Source organism: Panthera pardus, unplaced genomic scaffold (genome assembly GCF_024362965.1).
Source record: "Panthera pardus isolate Hobbes unplaced genomic scaffold, ASM2436296v1 HiC_scaffold_7, whole genome shotgun sequence".
Classification (NCBI taxonomy): Eukaryota; Metazoa; Chordata; class Mammalia; order Carnivora; family Felidae; genus Panthera; species Panthera pardus.
In genome coordinates, this window is record NW_026527002.1 from 45,630,863 (window position 1) to 45,654,452 (window position 23,590).

The window sequence follows — 23,590 nt, forward strand, 5'->3', positions numbered from 1 at the left end:
CAAGATTTCATTCTTTTTTATTGCTGAGTTATATTCCATTGTACATATATACCACATCTGTATCCATTCATCAGCTGATAGATATTTGGGCTGTTTACATAATTTGGCTATTATTGATAATGCTGTGATAAACATCAGGGTGCATGTATACCTTTGAATCAGTACTTTTGTGCCCTTTGGGTAAATACCTAGTAGTGCAATTACTGAATCATAGGGTAGTTCCATTTTTAGCTTTCTGAGGAAACTCCATACTGTTTTTCAGAATCCTCTGCCCACTAAAAGAAATTTTTTTAATGTTTGTTTATTTTTGAGAGAGAGACAGCGTGAGTGAGTGGGGGAGGGAGACATAGAATCTGAAGCAGGCTCCAGGCTTCAAGGTGTCAGCAGAGAGCCCAGAGCCCAGAGCCATGAGATCATGACCAGAGCTAAAGTTGGATGCTTAACCAACTAAGCCACCTAGACACCTCTTCTGCCCATTTTTTTAATCAGATTGTTTATTTGGTGTTGAGCTGTGTAAGTTCTTTACACATTTTGGACATTGACCTCTTACTGGATGTACTATTTGCAGGTATCTTCTCCCATTCAGTAGGTTGCCTTTTTGTTTTGTGGATGGTTTCCCTCACTGTGCAAAAAGTTTTTTATTTTGGTGTAATCCCAATAGTTGAATTTTGCTTTTGTTTTCCTTGCTTTAGGTGACATACCTAGAAAAATGTTTCCATGGTTAATGTCAAAGAAACTACTGCCTATGCTTTCGTCTAGGAGTCTTATGGTTTCAGGGTTGACATTTAGTTCTTTAATCCATGTGAAGTTTATTTTTGTGTATGGTATAAGAAAGTGTTCTAGTTTCATTATTTTGCATGTTGCTGTTCAGCTTTCCCAGCCCAATTTGTTGAAGAGACTGTCTTTTCCCTATTGTACATCTTTGCCTCCTTTGTTGTAGATTAACTGACCGTACAAAGGTTGGTTTATTTCTGGGTTCACTATTCAATTCCATTGATCTATATGTCTATGTTTGTGCCAGTACCATACTGTTTTGTTACTACAGCTTTGAAGCATATCTTGAAATCTGGGATTGTGATACCTCCAGCTTTGTTCTTTCTCAAGATTCCTTAGGCTATTCAGGGTCTTTGGTGGTTCCACACAAATTTTTGTATTATCTGTTCTAGTTCTGTGAAAAAATGTAGTTAGTATTCTCATAGGGATTGCATTAAATCTGTAGACTGTTTTGGGTAATACGGACATTTAAAAAAAATTAATGTTTATTTATTTTTGAGAGAGAGAGAGAGAGAGAGAGAGAAACAGAGTTCTAGCAGGGGAGGGGCAGAGAGAGGGAGACACAGAATCTGCAATAGGCTCCAGGTTCTGAGCTGTCAGCACAGAGCCTGACATGGGGCTCGAACTTGGGAAAGGCAAGATCATGACCTGAGCCAAAGTCAGACATTTAACAGAGTCATCCAGGTTCCCCAGTAATATGGACATTTTGACGATATTGGTTCTTCCATACCATGGGCATGGAACATCTTTCCATTTGTATCTTCCTCAATTTCTTTCATCAATGTTTTATAGTTTTCAGAGTATAGGTCCTGCACCTCTTTGCTTAGGTATATTCTTAGGTATTTTATTATTTTGGTACAATTGTAAATGGGATTGTTAATTTCTCTTTCTGCTACTTTATTATTAGTGTATCGAAATGCAACAGGTTTTTTGGAACACATATGTAGGATTTATTTTATATAAAAATTGAATCATATTATATACTTTCATTTACAACTTTTTTCACTGAACAGTACAACATGTGCATCTATCTCATGAGAACAACAGCTCAAACACATTCTTTGAAATAGTCATATAATAGTCCATAATTCTTCCATTGATAAATATATAGTATGTTTATACTACTTAAGTCAATGCTGCACTGTAGCTCCTGTAATACACATTTACTTCTATGGGATAAATCCTTACGCAGCTTTTCTAGCATAAGTCATAGTACTTTTAATTTTAAATGATTTTGCCAGATTAACGCCCAAAGACTGTAGCAATTAATATTCTACAAACACTAGATGTTATTATTTTTTAAAAGCGTAGGCTGGAAGGCCTGGGTGGTTCAGTCAGTTAAGTGTCTGACTCTTGATTTCAGCTCAGATCATGATCTCACCATTTGTGAGCACAGAGCCTGCTTGAGATTCTCTCTCTCCCCACTCTCTGCCCCTTCCTTGTACATGCACACACGCTCTCTCTCTCTCCCTCAAAATAAATAAACTTAAAAAAAAAAGTGTAGGCCAATTTAACGTCTTAAAAAATGGTATGATTGTACTTATAATTTGCATATTTCTGACAATCTGTGTGATTAAACACCTTTTATTTGCTCATTTTCCATTTCAATTCCTCTCATAAATAGTTTGTTGAATTACTTCAGTTATTCTATTAGATTACTTGTCTTTTTCTTGAATAAGATTGGTAATTAAGAAATTAAATAAAATACATTTCCTCATACTTGCAAAGTTTTTTTTCTGAATCATTGGTTTTTAACTTTATGTCATTTTCTAACATGTGACACATTTTAATTTTGGTATCCAGGTTTGTTTTTTGATTATTTTAAAGATTCTGGAGTCTTTGACTTCTTGAGAAGATGGCTCACATGCTTAGTTTACATAAAACTTTTCCTGGATTGGGGCACCTGAGTGTCTCAGTCAGTTAAGCCTCTGACTTCAGCTCAGGTATGCTCTCACAGTTTGTAGATTCAAGCCCCACGTCGGGCTCTGTGCTGACAGCTCAGAGTGTGTCAGAATCTGGAGTGTGCTTCAGATTCTGTGTCTCCCTCTCTCTGCCCCTCACCTGCTTGTGCTCTTTCTCTCTCTCTCTAAAATAAATAAACATTAAAAAATTAAAAAAATTTTTTTCCTTCATTTTATTGTAATATTTCAGTTTAAAAACCATTTAAGCCATTTATTCATTTGCAAATAAAGACAATTCAGATTACTCTTGCAAATTGATAGTAGTTATTTATATTTATTATGCTGAAGTTCTGTCTAGGAAATCTAAAATAATATTTTTTAATATAATTTATTGGCAAATTGGCCAACATACAGTGTGTAAAGTATGCTCTTGGTTTTTGGGGTAGATTCCTATGGTTCATTGCTTACATACAACACCCAGTGCTCATCCCAACAAGTGCCCTCCTTAATGCCCATCACCCATTTTCCCCTCTCCCCCATACCCCCATCAACCCTCAGTGTGTTCTCTGTATTTAAGAGTCTCTTGTGGTTTGCCTCTCTGTTTGTAACTATTTTTTCCCCTTCTCTTCCCCCATGGTCTTCTGTTAAGTTTCTCAAGATCCACATGTGAGTGAAAACATATATCTGTCTTTCTCTGGCTGACTTATTTCACTTAGCATAATACCTTCCAGTTCCATCCATGTTGCTGTAAATAGCACGATTTCATTCTTTCTCATTGCCGAGTAGTATTCCATTGTATACATAAACCACATCTTCTTTATCCATTTATTAGTCGATGGACATTTAGGCTCTTTCCATAATTTGGCTATTGTTGAAAGCACTGCTATAAACAGTGGGTACATGTGCCCCTATGAATCAGCACTCCTGTATCCTTTGGATAAATTCCTAGTAGTGCTATTGCTGGATCATACGATAGTTGTATTTTTAATTTTTTGAGGAACCTCCACACTGTTTTCCAGAGTGGCTGCACATGTTTGCATTCCCACCAAAAACACATCGTCACCAGCATCTTTGTTTCCTGAGTTGCTAATTTTAGCCACTCTGACTGGTGTGAGGTGGTATCTCAGTGTGGTTTTGATTTGTATTTCTCTGATGATGAGTGACATTGAGCATCATTTTCATGTGTCTGTTGGCCATCTGGATGTCTTCTTTGGAAAAGTGTCTATTCATGTCTTCTGCCCATTTCTTCATTGGATTATTTGTTTTTTGGGGTGTTGAATTTGGTAAGTTCTTTATAGATTTTGGATACTATCCCTTTATCCGATATGTCATTTGAAAATATCTTTTCCCATTCTGTTGGTTGCCCTTTAGTTTTGTTGATTGTTTCCTTTTCAGTGCAGAAGCTTTTTATCTTGATGAGGTCCCAATAGTTCATTTTTGCTTTTAATTCCCTTGTCTTTGGAGATGTGTCAAGCAAGAAATTGCTGCAGCTGAGGTCAAAGAGGTTGTTGCCTGCTTTCTCCTGTAGGGTTTCCTGTCTCACATTTAGGTCTTTCATCAATTTTGAGTTTATTTTTGTGTACAGTGTAAGAAAGTGGTCTAGTTTCATTCTTCTGCATGTTGCTGGTCCAGTTCTCCCAGCACCATTTGCTAAAGAGACTGTCTTTTTTCCATTGGATACTCTTTCCTGCTTTGTCAAAGATTGGTTGGCCATACATTTGTGGGTCCAATTCTGGGTTCTCTATTCTATTCCATTGGTCTATGTGTCTGCTTTTGTGCCAATACCATACTGTCTTGATGATTACAGTTTGAGGTAGAGGCTAAAGTCTGGGATTGTGATGCCTTCTGTTTGGTTTTCTTTTTCAATATTACTTTGGCTATTCGGGATCTTTTGTGGTTCCATACAAACTTCAGGATTGTTTGTTCTAGCTTTGAGAAGAATGCCAGTGCAATTTTGATTGGGACTGCATTGAATCTGCAGATTGCTTTGGGTAGTATTGAGATTTTAACAATATTTACTCTTCCAATCCACGAGCATGGAATGTTTTTCCATTTCTTTGTGTCTTCTTCAATTTCCTTCATAAGTTTTCTATAGTTGAGCATACAGATTTTTAATATCTTTGGTTAGGTTTATCCCTAGGTATTTTATGGTTCTTGGTGCAGTTGTAAGTGGGATCAATTTCTTGATTTTTCTTTTTGTTGCTTCATTATTGGTGTATAGAAATGCAATCGATTTCTGTACATTTTGTACCCTACAACTTTGCTGAATTCATGTATCAGTTGCAGCAGCCTTTTGGTGGAGTACTCGGGTTTTCCATGTAGAGTATCAGGTCATCTGCAAAAAGTGAAAGTTTGACTTCTTCTTTGCCAATTTTGATGCTTTTTATTTCATTTTGTTGTCTGATTGCTGATGTTAGGACTTCCAATACTATGTTAAGCAACAGTGGGAAGAGTGGACATCTCTGTCATGTTCCTGATCTCAGGGGGAAAAGCTCTCAGTTTTTGCACACTGAGGATGATATTAGCTGTGGGCTTTTCATATATGGCTTTTATGATGTTTAGTTATGTTCCTTCTATCCCAACTTTCTTCAGGGTTTGAAGAAAGGATGCTGTATTTTGTCAAATGTTTTTTCTGCATCTATTGATAGGATCATTGGTTCTTATCCTTTCTTTTACTAATATGATGTATCACACTAATTGATTTGCAAATATTGAACCAGCCCTGCAACCCAGGAATGAATCCCAATTGATCATGGTGAAAAATTCTTTTTATATGCTGTTGAATTCGATTTGCCACTATCTTGTTGAGAATTTTTACATCCATGTTCATCAGGATATTGGCTTGTAATTCTCCATTTTTGTGGCGTCTCTGTCTGGTTTGGGAATCAAGGTAATTCTGGCTTCATAGAATGAGTCTGGAAGTTTTCCTTCTGTTTCCATGTTTTGGAACAGCTGGAGAAGGATAGGTATTAAATATGCTTTAAATGTCTAGTAGAATTCCCCTGGGAAGCCATCTGGCCTGGGACTCTTATATGTTGGGAGATTTTTGATAACTGATTCAATTTCTTCAGTAGTTATGGGTCTGTTCAAATTTTCTATTTCTTCCTGTTTGAGTTTTGGTAGTGTGTGGGTGTCTAGGAATTTGTCCATTTCTTCCAGGTTGTCCAGTTTGTTGGCATACAATTTTTCATAGTATACTCTGATAAATGCTTGTACATCTGAGGGATTGGCTGTGATAAATCCCTTTGCATTCGTGATTTTATCTCTTTGGGTCTTTTTTCTTTTCGAGAAGTCTAGCTAAGGGTTTATCAATTTTGTTTATTTTTTCAAAACCCAACTCTTAGTTTCATTGATCTGTTCTACTGTTTTTTTGGGTTTTTTTAGATTCTACATTGTTTATTTCTGCTCTGATCTTTATTAATTCTCTTCTCCTACTGGCCTTGGGGTTTCTTTGTTGTTCTGCTGCTGGTTCCTTTAGGTGTGCTATTAGATTTTGTATTTGGGATTTTTCTTATTTTGAGCTCGGCCTGGATTGCAATGTATTTTCCTCTGAGAACTGCCTTTGCTACATCCCAAAGGGTTTGGACTACAGTGTTTCCATTTTCATTTGTTTCCATATATTTTTTAATTTCTTCTTTAATTGCCTGGCTGACCCATTCATTCTTTAGTAGGATGTTCTTTAATCTCCATGCATTTGGAGGTTTTCCAAACTTTTTCCTGTGGTTGATTTCAAGTTTCATAGCATTGTGATCTGAAAATGTGCATGGTATGGTTTTAATGCTTTTATATTTATTGAGGGCTGTTTTGTGACCCAGTATGTGATCTATCTTGGAGAATGTCCCATGTGCACTTGAGAAGAATGTTGTATTCTGCTGCCTTAGGGTGAAAAGTTCTGAATGTATCTCTCAAATCCATCTGGTCCAGTGTATCATTCAGGGCCCTTGTTTCTTTATTGATTTTCTGTCTGGATGACCTGTACATTGTTGTAAGTGGAGTATTAAAGTCTCCTGCAATTACCACATTCTTAAGATTGCCTATGTTTGTGATTGTTTTATATATTTGGGTGCTTTTAAATTCGGTGCATAAACATTTATAATTGTTAGCTCTTCTTGATGGATAGACCCTGTAATTATGATATAATGCCCTTCTTCATCTCTTGTTACAACCTTTAGTTTAATCTAGTTTGTCTGATATAAGTATGGCTACTCCAGCTTTCTTTTGACTTCTAGTAACATGATAGATGGTTCTCCATCCCCTCACTTTCAATCTGAAGGTGTCCCCAGGTCTAAAACGGGTCTCTTGTAGACAGCAAATAGATGGGTCTTGTTTTTTTATCCATTATGATACCCTCTGTCTTTTGGTTGGAGCATTTAGTCCATTTACATTCAGTGTTATTATTGAAAGATATAGATTTAGTCATTGTGTTATCTGTAGGCTTCATGTTTGTAGTGATGTCTCTGGTCCTTTGTGGTCCTTTGCAACATTCCACTCACAGAATCCCCCTTAGGATCCCTTGTAGGGCTGGTTTAGTGGTGATGAATTCCTTCAGTTTTTGTTTGTCTGGGAAAACCTTTATCTCTCCTTCTATTCTGAATGGCAGGCTTGCTGGATTAAGGATTCTTGGCTGCATATCTTTCCTATTCAGCACATTGAAAATTTCCTGCCACTCCTTTCTGGCCTGCCAAGCTTCAGTAGATAGGTTTGCTACTACCCTTATGTGTCTACTCTTGTAGGTTAAGACCCATTTGTCCCTAGCTGCTTTCAGAATTCTCTCTTTATCTTTGTATTTTGCCAGTTTTACTATATGTCATGCAGAAGATTGATTCAAGTTACATCTGAAGGGACTTCTCTGTGCCTCCTGGATTTCAATGTCTGTTTCCTTTCCCAGATTGGGGAAGTTCTCAGCTATGATTTGTTCAAGTACAACTTCCACCCCTTTCTCTCTCTTCTTCTTCTTCTTCTGGAACTCCTATGATACAGATATTATTCCATTTCATTTAATCACTTAGGTCTCTAATTCTCCCCTCATGGCCCAGAATTTAATCTTTTTTCTCGGCTTCATCTTTTTCCATAATTTTATCTTTTTTCACTTATTCTCCCCTCTGCCTTTTCAGTCCTGCTGTCACTGACTCTAGTTTATTTTACACCTCATTTACAACATTTTTTTAATTGATCATGACTATTTTTTAGTTCCTTGATCTCTGTAACAATAGATTCTCTGCTGTCTCCTATGTTTTTTTCAAGCCCAGCGGTTAATCTTATGACTATTGTTCTAAATTCTTGTTCAGTTACACAGTTTATACCTGTTTTGATCAATTCTTTAGCTGTCATTTCTTCCTGGAATTTGTTTTTAGGAGAATTCTTCCATTTTGTCATTTGGGCTAGTTTTTTGTCCCTCACGTGTTTTAAAAGCTTGTTATGTGTCCTGCACCTGTGAGGACTACTATATTAAAGAGGAGTCATACTCTGTCTAGGGCCTGGCCCTTCAGGAGGTGTTTTTTGAGTGTGTTACTTGCTCTGTTGTTGTGACTCTGGTTGTTTTATCTCCCTACTCGTAGTGATGTTTTGGACCCTCCACCAGGTGTGCTTTGATTTGTTCACTGAAGTAGCCCTGAATACCTGCATAACAGTCCTTTCTGATAACTTGGGAGCCACCTGACTAAATGCTTTCTTGACATCTGAAGTTAAATATCCATAATAGTGCCTGTCAAAAGCTGTAAAGATGTGTCTTATTTGATTGCAAAATTTTTTGTGCAACAAAATTTTTTTTCTTTTTTCTTACGACACTTTTTTTTTCTTTTTTCTTACAACACTTGAAAACTCCTCAAATAATAGGCATTGTCACACTTTCTCATGGTTTTCCTTCAACCACTCCAGCCTGGCCTCTGCCATCACCTGGTACCAAAACTGCTCTTGCAGGTCGCCAACTCCAATGGACCAGAAGTCTAAAATAATTTTGAAGTGCAAGGAAGATATATTTTTCTTTTCTTATGATCTAGTGGAAATGGTTACAGTGTTTACTATTGATTTTGGGTAGCCTTTAATAGTTTCAGTAATTTATTTTTTAATGATTTTTTATTAGGAATGAGTTTGCATGAAATGCAACAGATTTATGTATATTAATTTTGTACCCTGTAACTTTACTGAATTCATTTATCAGTTCTAGTAGTTTTTTGGTGAATTCTTTAAGATTTTCTATATATAATATCATGTCATCTGTAGATAGTGAAATATGTTACTTCTTCCTTACCAATCTAGATGCCCTTTATTTCTTTGTCTTGTCTGATTGCTGTGGCTAGGACTTCTAGTACTATGTTGAATAAAAGTGGTGAGAGTGGACATCCTTGTCCTGTTCCTGATTTAAGAGGAAAAGCTCTCACTTGTTCCCCATGGAGGATGATGTTGGCTGTGAGTTTTTCACATATGGCTTTTATTATGTTTAGGTATGTTCCCTCTAAACCTAGATTGTTGAGACTTTTTATCATGAATGAATATTGTAATAATTGATATGGTGCTTTATAGATCAGATTTCCTTGTTTAAACTTCAAAACAATGTTATGACATAGCTTTTTTTAGTATTTATAAAAGTATTTTAAATGCTATTAGTATTACTATTAATGCATTTAATTTGATGAAAATAAACAAAGATGAAATATATTGGAATTCAGTAAAAGAAGCATTGAACAAGTGTCAGGCTGGAGAAGAGCTATGTTTTAAGGGTTGAGCATATTTTAGTCTAGTTCCATCAGACACTTCAAATCATGGAAAATGTTAAACATTCATTTTATTTTTAGCTGAACCATACAACAAACCTAAGTAGTAAGTGGTGATGGTATCATCTAACAGGTGATGAAAATAAGGCTCATCAAAATGATTTGTTCAAGAACACAGAACCAGTAAGTTAAAGAACCAATGTTAGAACCCAGGTTTTTGGTTTTTTGTGTGTGTGTTTTGTTTTGTTTTTACCTCATGTTAAGGAGACAAAATCCAGAAACTGAGAGTAGAATTTAATGCCAGGGAGGTCAGAGTCACATAGCCTAACTTGAGGGTCAGAAATCATAATTCCCAACTGCTTGTTAGGATAGAACCCAAAGGAGATAAATTTACTGTATACTCGCATTTTCTAGAGTGCATCTAGACTATAAGGGATATACATATTTCTACTTCCCCCAAATTAGCCTTATATCCTAAGTATTGAAAGCAAGTTATGTGAATCTTCTCATATTAAAAATCAAATATCAACAAAACTGCTAGATTAAACTGGCCATTTGAGATGAAAAAGATGATGCAACAACTAACAAATTCTATGTATAAGTACAATAAAATTTAATAAATATAGTTACATTTCAGAAAGGCAAGCCCAAGGAACCTCATGTTAATTTTACCTAATGCTTTAGTTACCTAGTATATTTATCAAGTATACTTTCTTACCATAATATTGTAGTTGACATTAATGGTCTCATTTTCATAGGGGGCATTCATTTGAACAGGTTTAATATCATTCTTTCCTTTCCTTACAACATCATAGATGGGATTTCGAGGTTGCTGGTCTTGTAGAATTTTTTTCAGTTGCTTTTCCAGAAGTTGTGGAGCATTGTTAACTACTTCAAAAACTCCATAATCCGCATTAAATCTAATTGCCTCTGAAAAGGTCTGTAAGATAGATTTGGGGAAATAAGGTCTTAATTTGTATAAACCAGAAACTCACTGTCTCAAAGAAGACTTGACACTTACATATATGCATATATACATACATAAAGTTTTGTGTACTTAATCATTACCTCTTCTCTTTTAGGAGCTTAGAAATCCCTTGACTACAGATAAGGGAACCCACTGAATCCTTCCTTTCCAATGTACTTACGCCATGAAATAAGGATGTACTGTGGCAGAAATCCCCTTTGCAGTATCTCTGTGTTTCTTTGGAACTGGAAAGAAATACACACCTGGTCTCTATGAAGCAATGCTATTCTCTTAGGAGCGGGTGGGTTACTAGGGAAGAATGAGTAAAGGAAGAAGAAAAAACACTCGCGTTATCTCTTTCATCCCCAGGAGCCATGAAAGCTAAAGTACAATGCCTTGCCCAAAAGGATAAAATTAAGTACAATGTGTTCTTCATTTAAGACTATTTCAACACCGTTCCTCTCACTGTGGAAAAAAAGAGAGAAAGAGAAAGAGAGACTAACATTTCTGAGCTTTTCATAGTAATTACTAAATGTTGCCAAGTTTTATTTAAAGTCAGTCAGTTAATATACAACAATATTCAAACAGTGAGTTTGAATGCCAATTTGCATTAAGTAGCTCTGTAACTTTGAGTAAATAATTAAACATGGCTGGCATCTCCATCTCCATAACAAATAAATAGTGGATTGGCTGTGTCTTTTCCCATTTTGCCCTCCAAATCTGGAATCAAGTTTCCTTTTTCAGAATATTAACTTATTTTAGGATACCTTTAGTGAACTATTTACTCATGTAGATTAATTTATAAATGTCTATCCAGGTGGTAGAAGACATCTAGCCCTTCCCCTTGGATTAATAAATGTCCTAGGGAGAACATCAATTCTTCCAAATTTTACTAAGAGATTGCTAGATATACCATAGTTAAAATTTAATAAATGGTAGGATGTCATAATATTGGAGTCAGAAATATATACATACATATGTAAAAATATCCATATATATGTACGTATATATACATATTTTTTAATTATTTTTTTACATTTACTCATTTTTGAGAGACAGAGCATATCAGGGAGGGGCAGAGACAGAGGGAGACACAGAATGTGAATCAGGCTCCAGGCTCTGAGCTGCCAGCACAGAGCCTGATGTGGGGCTCAAACCCACAAACCATGAAATCATGGCGAGTCAAAGTCAGACACTTTCCTGACTGAGCCACCCAGGCACCCCAATACATACATATTTTTTTCAGTGTCAGATAACGTCACATCTCTAAAGACTGATCATCTCCCCTTCTAAGGAATTTAAAGTTCATGGACAATAGAATTCAATATGAAAGTCAGTCTACTGCCCAAAAGGCCTCAGGGCTAAGATTTCCCCTCAAAAATGACATGTATATGTCATGGACAAGTAATACAAGTGACAGTAAATTGTGTACAAGGTTTCTTCGATAAATATATTTAACTGCATGTGTCTTTCAAACATGAGATTCAAACAGGCATCACTCACCTGAATGTCAAATACGATCTCTGAATTATACTATCACTAGACTAAACAGATAAATGAGTCTGCTGATATCAAACACAAGATTCATTTGGTAGGAGAAAGCAACTGAATTAAGCTTGGTAGAGAATGGACATAAAATATTAGCTGGGGTTGGGGAAACAGTACAGTATACTGCAAAAGACCATCTGGAAAAGATTTCTTCTAGTTCTGAGTATCCATGGAACAAGAGAGCAAGTTTGGCCTTTATTTGTTTTCCTTTCTTTTTTCTGCCTCCTACCCTCACACCTGGTGGACAGAGGGACACAAAGCTGTGATAATCCAAAGCCAAGAATGCCAGTTAGTTAGTTCTATGAACAAATAAGACATTTCCTACTACTCAAGTTAGAAAGATAATGACCCAGTAAAAAAAAATTTAGAGGGACTGTGACATTCTGAGACCCTCAGTAGCCAATGTTACTCAGTAGAAAGGAGTTAAGTTACAGTTGATATAAATAATGGAAGAGACAAGAACTACCATTAACTGGCCATCTACCATGTGCAAGCACGTGACAGACACTTCAAATGCACTATCTTTCCACATTCCTGAGATCATTCTTTATTGAAAGTGGACACTCAAGATAGTTATGTGATGGACTATGGATTCAGAGCAATGAAGTGCTAAATCAGGGCTATCGAAAAAGTCTATCTGGTCCCAAAGACAGCACATTTCCCCTTCTTTACGATTTTATTGCCTCACATACTGATAAAACTAGCATGTACTAACCACCTTCTCTAGACCAGGCCCTGTGCTAAGCAATAACCCTATAAACATAGTGGATCTGGGATTCAAACCAAGGTGTTTTATCAGTAAAGACACACAAGCATGAAGCAGCATGGTACATGTGGGTAATTTTCAGCAGTTCCATGCAGTTAGAATATAACTAGAATAGCTCATAGTTGAAATTGTTTAAGGAACAGAGGAAAGACTTGAGGTAGATGAGGTAGATAGGACCAAATCATGGAAGGCTTTGCATGCCATTTTAAGAAGCATAAGCTTATCTTGATCCTTGAAATAGGATGGGATGGGAAAATCCTAAGTTGGGAAGTAACTATGATTTGTGTTTTAGGAAGATTCTCCTGGTAGCAGTCTGGAGTTTTGTTTGCTGGCTCTTGAGTTGGTGAGGTAGAATGCTCACATCCCACAAGCAGAGCCATCCCCAGGCTCTCAGGAGACTGGCAGTTACCTCGGAGCTACCGTCATCAGAGCCAGGGTCAGGGTGGCAATAACTCGCTTGCATGGGTTACTGTCCCCAGCACACACAGGGGCTAGGGCAGGGTGTAAGGCAGGTAGTCAGCAATTACTTTTATTTTCAACTCACAAAGCAAAACTACGGCTGAAACAAGTGATCTCTTCATGGATTTCCAGCATATCCCCTAGTAAGTGCACTGCAGAACTCTGGGTTCATGACTACAGACTGCTTTAAACACTGAGCTGACACATAATTTCAGTAGGCGTCAGTAGATGCTGTGGATTAGCTCGCTCAGGATCTGTTCCAACCCCCTGAAATGCAGAATCTGGACAACTAAAAACTGTATCACCCAGACTCCCGTGTGGTTCAAGTTACACGTGTGACTCAGTTCTGCTACTCATATGCACGAAATACTTGAATTCTGAAACAAGTGGAGTAGGGAAGAGGCAGAGTCTATCCACCCTGAGGAAGGAAAGCTGAACGACATAAGTACATGAAAGTGAGGAGAGAAACTGGACAAAAAGAAGTACTTTACAAAAAAAAAAAAAGAAAGAAAACAGAAGCTAAGCTGTAATTGTGTCCATGATTAAATGACATGAAATTTAGCTACATAAGATGTTAAAATATTTAGAATTTTTAAATTTAAGAATTTATCTCAGTGGGGGAGGCACCTGGGTGGCTCAGTCAGTTGAGCGTCTGACTTCGGCTCAGGTCATGATCTCACAGTTCATAAGTTTGAGCCCTACATCGGGCTCTCTGCTGTCAGCACAGAGCTGGCTTCAGATGCCTTGTCCCCCTCTCTCTGCTCCTCCCTACTCCCTCAAATCAATCAATCAATCAATAAAAATTTTTTAAAAAGAATTTATCTCAGTGGAATTAAAATGTGATAGAGTCTATGCCAAGGGGATATAAGTGCTTTCTTATTTTAAAAGTCATGATTTCCAATGGATCTCTGAAGATCCTTAATAGCACTGTGGTTCTAAGATTATAAAAGGGACAAATAACTGATTCAAAGCTTCCGCCAGTTCACTTATTTCATCAACAACCTAACTTTTTAATGCCCAAGGGCCAATTATTATCCTGAGCAAAAAGGATACAAACCGAATAAAACACTTGCCTTTGCAGGAACAATACATGGTCATTCATTTTTTTTTATGATGAAGAGTCAACAAAATGCTGAAATAATTTAAATTAGTGTAACATGCAAATGCTAAAGGGGAAATCTGTCCACAGAGAGACCATGGTAGTTAATACTAGAGTTTTGTGGGTTTTTTTTTATCTAGTTATTGTACTTTAAAAGGGATTTGGCTAACCTAGAAATCTATCCAGAAAAGGATAAGCAGAATGATTAAATGAAAGAAATGTTGGGTGAAATCACTTTGCTTTTCTAGGATTTATCATAAAAGGGGTTTTAATTAAACAATCCCAAGGTGCCTTCCTTCTTCGATACTCCATTGATCCACAATTGTCTCTCACAGAAAAGAAAGTCTGTATCTTCTTCTTTCTAATAAGATCATCCAATTCCGCTGTTCCTTTGTTATTTTACTCATTTATTCAATAAGTTTCATTGAACACTTATTAAATAAGCTATCATGATAGATGATGTATTGCCACATTGAGTGAGCCAGTCCAGAGTACTCTCCATAAAGCCCCAAATGAAATGGAGACACAGATATGGCTTCAGAGTATGCTGATCCAACAAAGAAGAAAGGATGTAAATACACAGAGACAGTAAAGACTCATCCCACAAGACAATGAGCCCTACAGTTGGCATACAAGGTGAAGTCATATTTAGTCAAAATTATCCCTTGAAATCCTTGAGAACACCCATAAGGTATAAAGTCGTCCTACTTCTCAAGAAGCTGATCACAGTGTTTCCTCTGGAATTGAAATGGGTTACTGATTCTTCAGTTAGAAGCCAGATGAAATGGTGGGCTTGTGTTTAAAACTCATGTTATACAGAGATATGCATGTTTAACACTAGAATCCCTCTCAGCATGATCAGTTCACTACTCTAGGAAAGGCAAGCAGGAAGAGACCATTGAGGGAACAGCAGATTCTCATCTTCTGGCTCCTACCCTTATCAAGATGCTCATGGATGCGTATGTGTGTGTTTATGGATTAGTAAAACAGACAAAACCATCCTCACTCTTTAAATCACCCTCACTCTCTCTGCAGAGCACGAGTAATTCATTTTGAGTAATAACACATGTATATTGATGAACTGAAAGCAGTTGGACATTGCTGAAGCTTACTAGTCAAGAGGGAATTAACAGGATATAAGCCTGGAGAGAAAGGCAGAGGATGGGTTCATCAAAGACTTTCTATTATGTGCATAACTCCCAACTCACTCTCTAGAGTCTGTGGTTCTCAGAGTGTGGTGCCTGGACCAGTAACATCAGAATCACCTTGGAACCTGCTAGAAATGCAATTATCAGGGCCCTCCCTATAATGAGAAACTCGGAGAGTGAGGCCTGGTATTCAGTGTTAACAAGCCCTCAGGTGATTCTGATGCATGTTCAGATTTACACTGCTTTAGGATGATGGGGAGCCAGTAAAGAGTTTTCAGCTGGGAAGAGACAGAATCCAGATCAAGACAAACTTTAACACCCACCTTCTGTCCGCTACTTCATGTAGACTTTCCCGTGTATTCACATAAGTGGAGGGGATGACCATCTAGGTTCTGTACGCAGAAGAAAGAACCCTGCTCTTTATTATGCAAAGTCCCGTTGTCTGCTTTAAAATACATATATATATAAATCTTGGGTACCTGGGCGGCTCAGTCGGTTGCGTGTCCGACATTGCTCAGGTCATGATCTCAGGGTTTGTGAGTTCAAGGCCCGCATCGGGGCTGCTCGCTGCTGACAGCGCAGAGACCACTTCAAATCCTCTGTCCACCCCCTCTCTCTACCCCTGCCCCCCTTGCATGCACTCTCTCTCTCTCTCTCAAAAATAAACAAACATTTTTAAGAAATCTCTCTCACACATCAAGTCCTTTGTTTTCACTATTTCTCAGCCTATCCACAAAACTCCCACAGTTGGTTTAGTATGTGACAATAAAAGACATGTGAGGTGGAGGAGAGAGAAACGAACGAGGTAGGAAGTCTCTCTCCAGAAAAAGCTGAGTAGGCTGATTTAGAGAACTCTCAACTTTTAATCATATGACAGGAAAAATCTTCAGTTTGAGCCTCAAACCCAATCCTCCGCAAGCTGCTGCAGACTGCTCTTTCCCTTGCTTAATTTTCTTATTTCAAGGGTATCGTTTTCCAAATGTTCTAAAACGAACTGACCTGAAGGCGGTGAAAGCTAACTTTGTAGTACCAGTCATCCATGTGCGAAAAATATTTCCACAGAAAAAGCAAGTGCACGAAAATATTTTTACCACAATAAATTGCTGGCTCCACATTTCTTTGAGAAGAGGAGGGGGGAAAAAAGCCTGTGAATAATTAGTGATGTGCTTAAACTGCCAGCGGAGCACCACTGAAACTTACTGGGTGCCAAATTATTTAGCTGAACAGTATTTAAATTAAAAACTAATGACTAGGTTAATTTAATACATGTTCATCTCTGCTCCAACTCTGTCTCTCCTAATTGAGTTCCAAAGCTGTATTTTAAACATGCATCCTAGTCAGCGAATGAAAAACATGTGACTACTTGACCATAACAAGTCGTTACCAATGACTTCTTTTAATCTAAGTTTTACTGTCATTTTAGATGTTTCACCATAAACTATTTGCTGGACATATTCACCAATGGGATGGAAGGAATCATGTGCCACATAAAATACATAGAAATATCCTTAGTTAATAAAATGAATTAACATTTGGTAATGTGAGTGCTTTATGTGTGAGCTACAAGGCTTATCAAAACACCCAGAGGTATAAACGCTGAACTAGCCAGTACTACCTACACTCTATCAACACCTTCAAAAATCAATCTCAAAAAGTTAAAAGTATTTAACTTTTGGCAGTGGAAGACCCAAGCCCTGCATCCCCCTTTATGCCACTCATTCCCCATATCCGTACTCTCTTTCTTTCTCTTTCTCCTTACCCAACAATCTATCCAACATATAAATCCTTCATAAAGCTGCAAGAAATTATAATAGTTTACAGATTAAAGAAAAAAGTGTGGAGAATCAGTCCCCAAAAAAGAAGTTATGGTAAAATTCCAAAGGCAAATAGCTAAGCATGGTCTGGCAAACACATGACATACCTATCCTTGCAAGGAGGGTATGGAACAGGCCACCCCTTCGGCTTCTGCAGACCATAAATGTCACAAACATTCTAAACCACCCACAGAGGACCAACCTAAATCTGTATGTGGGCTCATCTACCCAATCCCACAACAGTCACTGAGCATAAAACACACAAAACAAAACCAAAAGGGGGAAAAAAATGTTTTCACACTATAGCACAGAAGAAAACTTAATAAGCAAACACTTGTCCATAAAGAGTCAACAGAAAAAAAAAAAAAAAAAAAAAAACAACCTCCCAGACACCAAATGAAAACAATATCTGAATATGAACCTGGCAACAGAACAAACGGACTGAAGTTATGAAAGCTAGGATTTGGAAAGTGCCATAATCATTTATAATAGCAGCAACTGTCCTGGATTCCCCTCATCAAAATAACATGGAGGCAGGCTACCAGCCATCAATTTCTGGATCTTACAATGTGTCCCATGGGTGTTATGGGGTAATGGAAAGAAGGAGGGTAGGAGCCAGAAAGCCTGATTCCTAGGCCCATTTCTGCCACAATCCAATCTGGGACCTTGAGCATGTCACTACAGATGTGGAAGAAGACTGAGAAGTCTCAGAAATCTAGATGACTTAAGGGAGGGACTTTTGGATTGAGAATATTATAATACATATCTACACTGTCTATCTCAGGCTTAGATTGTTGCGGTTTTTTGGTGGAGGAGGAAATGGTAGAGGAGGTGAGGCAAGAGAAGATTAGAAAGTTTATTTATTTAAAAATTATCTTACATGGAAGATGTATAAATTAAAAAAAAAAAAACAGAATCATCCTCAAGAAGCTTTTGGAGATACAGAAGAAAGGGACCTATCCTTGGCCCCAGGAAATTTATAATGTAGCTCCTGAGATAAAAATAAATAGAGAAGATTAATCAAATTTTCTTTAGCTGGGAAAGTCTAATCTCCCACCTACCATATATACCACCATAAAATATTCCCCAAAATGATTTTCTAACCTATATCCAAATATCTCCAATCACAGGAAGTTTACTCCTGTGAATAATGTCATCCCTATTGTTCTGTTCCACTGTTAGAAAACAAACTTTAAATGTCTTTCTTCTGGTGATTGAAAATCAACTTCCTCATAAATGCTGGCCTTGGTTGTGCCCGCCAGCTTCACAGAACAAGTTAACCCCTCTTCCTCAATCAGATCTTGAAATACTTGGAAAAAAGCTGGTCCACTCCAACCCTTCTACCCATTCCCCAGCCAGGTTCAACACCCACACTTCTTTCAACCCTTCCTCATCTGACATGGTTTCCAGAGTGTTCATTGGCTGAATCTCCCCAAGTCTGGTTTGGCAGAGCAACTCCTAACCTGTGGCACCAAGAATGGAACACAATATTCCAAATGTAGTCTGACAAGTCAATACGATTTTAAAAAAAGACAAAGCAAAACATTTATTGAGTGCCTTCTATGCTCCAGACTAATATTTTTCTTGATTTTAACTATACCTCTGTTAATGCCCCCTAAAAATACATCAGCTTTGTTTCAGACCATTTCAGATTACCACAATAAAAATAAGACCAGATTCTGTTCCTCCACTGCCAGTTCTATAGTTCTTACGGCATAGTAGGACAAGTTTTTGAGTCGTGTGGACCTGGGTGGACCTTGTCACTTAACTAGCTGAGTGACCTTAAGCTGGAAAAACACTAGTTCACTTGCAACGTTTCATCCAAGACCCTGATAAAAATAATTTGGAAAGTCAAAGCCAATGACATATTTGTATGGCACAGAAGTTTATTCTCCAGACTGACAACGACCTACTAATCTAATTAAGGAGTGACTGCCCCTCATGTTTCAGGATCAGAAGATGAGTTGGTCTAGTTAGTGAAGGAAAAACAAAGAGAAGCACTAATTCTGTGCCAAGCACTTAACATACATTACCTTGTTTCATTACAACCTTATAGGATACTTACACTGTTTTCACAGAGAAAGATATCAAGGTATTAAGTAACTAAAGAATGTTTCTAAGATCACATGGGTAATATCTGCCTCACTTCTATTACTAATCATTACACTGGGGCATGGACACAGGAAGAATATGTGTGGTCAAGGTGGGTGGGGGTGGCTCAGGGGAGGCAGGAAAGAATGTGCAGGACGACACAAGCAGAATGAAGCGGGAGGTAAAACCAGAAAGGTTAGATTCAGGCCACATTGCAAAAGGTCTTGAACTCCATACTAAGGAATGTGGACTTAAATCCGTAGGCTATTAAGTGTCAACCCCTACTGGCTGCAGTTAGAGAACGTGTTCAAATATTTGAAAACTAACTTCACAGGTAATGATATGAGCTTTGGAGAGACAAAGCCGTATAAGTGGAGCATGTGTTGGGTGTATTCTTTTAGATAGGTGTGGGAGGGAAGGTTTCCTGAGTAGAGGTGACTTAAATCAGGGAGAAGGTGAAACAAGTATCTCAGGAAAGAGCACTCCAGCCTAAAGGGCCCTGAGTATGCTTGGCATATTCATGGTGGAGAAACATGAAGAGGGCCAGGTAAGCCGGAAAAGAATTAATAAGAGGAAGAGGCACAGGAAATAAAGACCAAGAGATGGCAAGAGCCAGATCATACAGGATTCTGGATTTTATTCTTAGTGTAATAAGAAGCCACCTTTGAGGGCTTTGAGGGCAGGAAGTAACATGGTTCCATTTATCTGTATTATTATTATTACTTTATTGCTATGATTATGCTTTACTAAAACTATAATACATTAAATTTATGGCTCCCTAAAATGCCAGTCCATAATGCTCCAAAAAAAGAGAGCTCAGTTTGACACATTTATTCTCAATAAACCCATGCTGGCTTCTAACTCTTAGCTAAGTGCTAATAAACCAAACATTACTAAGCTGTTCTAGAATTTTGCCTGGAATTTGGTTTGAGAATTCATCATTCTTTCTCCTCCCTGTCCCCAAATTCTTTTTGGAAACCTATTACCATATTTCCCCTTCTCCTATCTTGTGGCATGAAGCGTGGGTAGTTAATAGGTAGATTACATTGTACCATATGTAGCTGCAAAGGAATGAGAGAGATTTTCATAGGGTGGGGGGACACAGAATGAGAGAATGTAAAAGAGAAGGATTTGGAGAGACAGAAAACAGGAGAGAAGTGGCCGAGCTCGGCCACATGGGATATATGAAAGGGTCAAACTGCAGGAGTCTGCTTGGGTGGGACGAACACATGACCACAGAGACACTCTGCCATCTCACCTGAAGCCTGAAACACACAAAACACACAAAAATGGTAACATCAATTCTGACTGGATGGCAGGACTATGGCTCAATTTTTCTTACATTTAAGATAAATTTTCTCTAGTATTGTTATATCACTTCTATAATTTAAAATAGATTTAAAAAAAAAGAAAGGTAGGGGAATTTATGTTCTAGAGCAAGTAAAAGTCAAGATGATCACAAAACTTGAGATGATGACATGTAAATCTTCAGAAATTGAAATCAGGCCCAATATAGACATTTTTCTTTTTAAAATGTCACAAAAATTAGAGGAAAAATGGAGAATGCAGAGCATAGAGGAAAGACTATATACTCAAGAAGAGCAAAATTCTGACAATTTTGTGATGCTGCTGGATTTTTTATAATATACAACCGGATGATGAAAAAGTTGCAAAATCAGACCAGGGGCACCTGACTGGCTCAGCTGGTTAAGCGTTGGGCTCTTGATTTCAGCTCAGGTCATGATCTCACAGTTCATGAGTTTGAGCCCTGCATCAGGCTCTGTGCTGACAGCATGGAGCCTATTTGGGATTCTCTCTCCCCCTCTCTCACTCTGCCCTTCCCCCACTCACACACACAGGGACACACTACCTCAAAATAAATAAACTTTAAAAATAAAAAAAGAGGGGCACCTGAGTGGCTCAGTTTGTTAAGTGTCCGACTTCGGCTCAGATCATGATCTTGCAGTTCATGAGTTTGAGTCTCATGTCAGGCTCTGCTGCCAGCTCAGAGCCCGGAGCCTGCTTCAGATTCTGTGTCTCCCTCTCTCTCTGCCCCTCCCCTGCTCACACTCTGTCTATCTCTCTCTCTCTCTCTCTCAAATAAATGAATATTTAAAAAAAAGAAAGAAAGAGAAAAAGAAAATCAGACCAAACAAGAACCCATGAGGTATCCTGTACCATCACTCAGGCCTGTTGCTGGAAAGCGAGAGGTGATTGGTGTCTCAGCCTAACCCCCATAATGGATCCAGAGGCCTGGCTGTGCCAAATGGGGGAGAGACCACAAATTCTTTTGGAAAATGGAAAATAAGACAAAACAACAAACATGCATGCATAGATACATACATACATGCAAAAACTAATCTAGGCAAGAGGGTGAATCTAGTACTGTCTCTTCAAAAGACATCTTCAGTGGCTAGGCTTTAAGAGATTCAACATATCATGGCCGACTCCCACTCTCACCATTACTATTTAACAGAGTACTCAAAGTCTTAGCCTCAGCAAGCAGACAACAAAAAGAAAGAAAAGGCACCCAAAGTGCCAAGGAGGAAGTCAAATTTTCACTATTTGCAGACAACATGATACTCTATGTAGAAAACCCAAAAAATTTCTAGAATACATGAAATCAGCAAAGTCGCCAGATACAAAATCAACATGCAGAAATCTGTTGCACTTCTATACACCACAAACAAAGCAGCAGAAAGAGAAATCAAGGAATCAATCCTATTTGCAATTGCACTAAAAACAATAAGATACCTAGGAATAAACCTAACCAAAGTGATAAAAGATCTACACTCTGAAAACTATAGAACACTTATTAAAGAAATTGAAGAGGACACAAAGAAATGGAAAAGCATTCCACACTCATGCATTAGAAGAACATTGTTAAAATGTCTATACTACCCAAAACAATCTGCACATTTAATGCAATCCCTATCAAAATACCACCAACATTTTGCATAGAGCTAGAACAAACAATCCTAAAATTTGTATGGAACCAAAAAGGCCCGAATAGCCAAAGCTATTCTGAAAAAGAAAAACAAAATTAGAGACATCATGATTCCAGATTTCAAGCTATATTACAAAGCTGTAGTCATCAAGACAGTATGGTACTGGCACAAAAAGAGACACATAGTTCGGTGGAATAGAATAGAAAACCCAGAAATGGACCCACAACTATATGCTAAACTCACCTTCAACAAAGCAGAAAAGAACATCCAATGGAAAAAGACAGTCTCTTCAACAAGGGAAAATGGGAAAACTGGACAGTGACATGCAGAAGAATGAAACTGGACCACTTTCTTACCCCATACACAAAAGTAAATTCAAAATGAATGAAAGGCCTAAATGTGAGACAGGAAACCATAAAAATCCTGGAGGAAAACAACATCTTTGACCTTGGCTGGAGCAACTTCTTATTAGACACATTGTCAAAGGCAAGGGAAACAAAAGTAAACATGAACTATTGGGACCTCATCAAGATAAAAAGCTTCTGCACAGCAAAAAACAAAAAACAAAAAACAACAATCAACAAAACAAAAAGGCAGCCTACAGAATGGGAGAAGATATTTGCAGACAACATATCTGATAAAGGGTTAGTAACCAAAATCTATAAAGAACTTATCAAACTCAACACCAAAAAATCCAATTAAGAAATGGGCAGAAGACATGAATAGATACTTTTCGAAAGAATACATCCAGATAGCTAACAGACACATGAAAAGATGCTCAAAATCACCCATTATCATGGAAATATGAATAAAAACCACAATGAGATACCATCTCACATCTGTCAGGATGGCTAAAATGAACAACACGAGAAACAACAAGTGTTGGCGATGATGCAGAGAAAGGGGAATCCTTCTGCACTGTTGGTGCGAAGGCAAATGGGTGCAGCCACTCTGGAGGTTCAAGAAACTAAAAACAGAACTACCCTAAGACCCAGCAATTGCACTACTAAGTATTTACCCAAAGGATACAAAAATACAGATTTGAAGGAGTACATGTACCCAATGTTTATAGCAGCATTATCAACAATAGCCAAACTCTGGAAAGAGCCCAAATGTCCATTGACTGACGAATGGATAAAGAAGATATGACATACAAATATATAAATACACACACACACACACACACACACACACACACACACACACAAAATGGAATATTACTCAGCCATCAAAAAAAGAATGTAATCTTGCCATTTAAAATGATGTGGATGGAGCTAAAATGTATTATGCTAAGCAAAGTAAGTCAATCAGAGAAAGACAAATATCATATGATTTCATACATATGTGGAATTTAAGAAACAA

At 37.7% G+C, this 23,590-nt stretch overlaps 1 protein-coding gene across 12 annotated transcripts in view; it reads right to left on the reverse strand.

Annotated features, from left to right (window-relative positions):
• Window positions 1–23,590, reverse strand: part of RGS22 (regulator of G protein signaling 22) — a 141,853-nt gene that overhangs the window by 99,733 nt on the left and 18,530 nt on the right. For 11 of the 12 annotated variants that reach the window (XM_053896495.1, XM_019467995.2, XM_053896497.1 and 8 more), the window contains exon 4: window positions 10,107–10,328. In XM_053896495.1, coding sequence (XP_053752470.1) covers window positions 10,107–10,328 — 222 coding nt within the window. Of the gene's footprint in view, window positions 1–10,106; window positions 10,329–11,858; window positions 12,211–23,590 lie in introns of those variants that run through there. The other variant, XM_019468004.2, reaches the window with a different exon arrangement.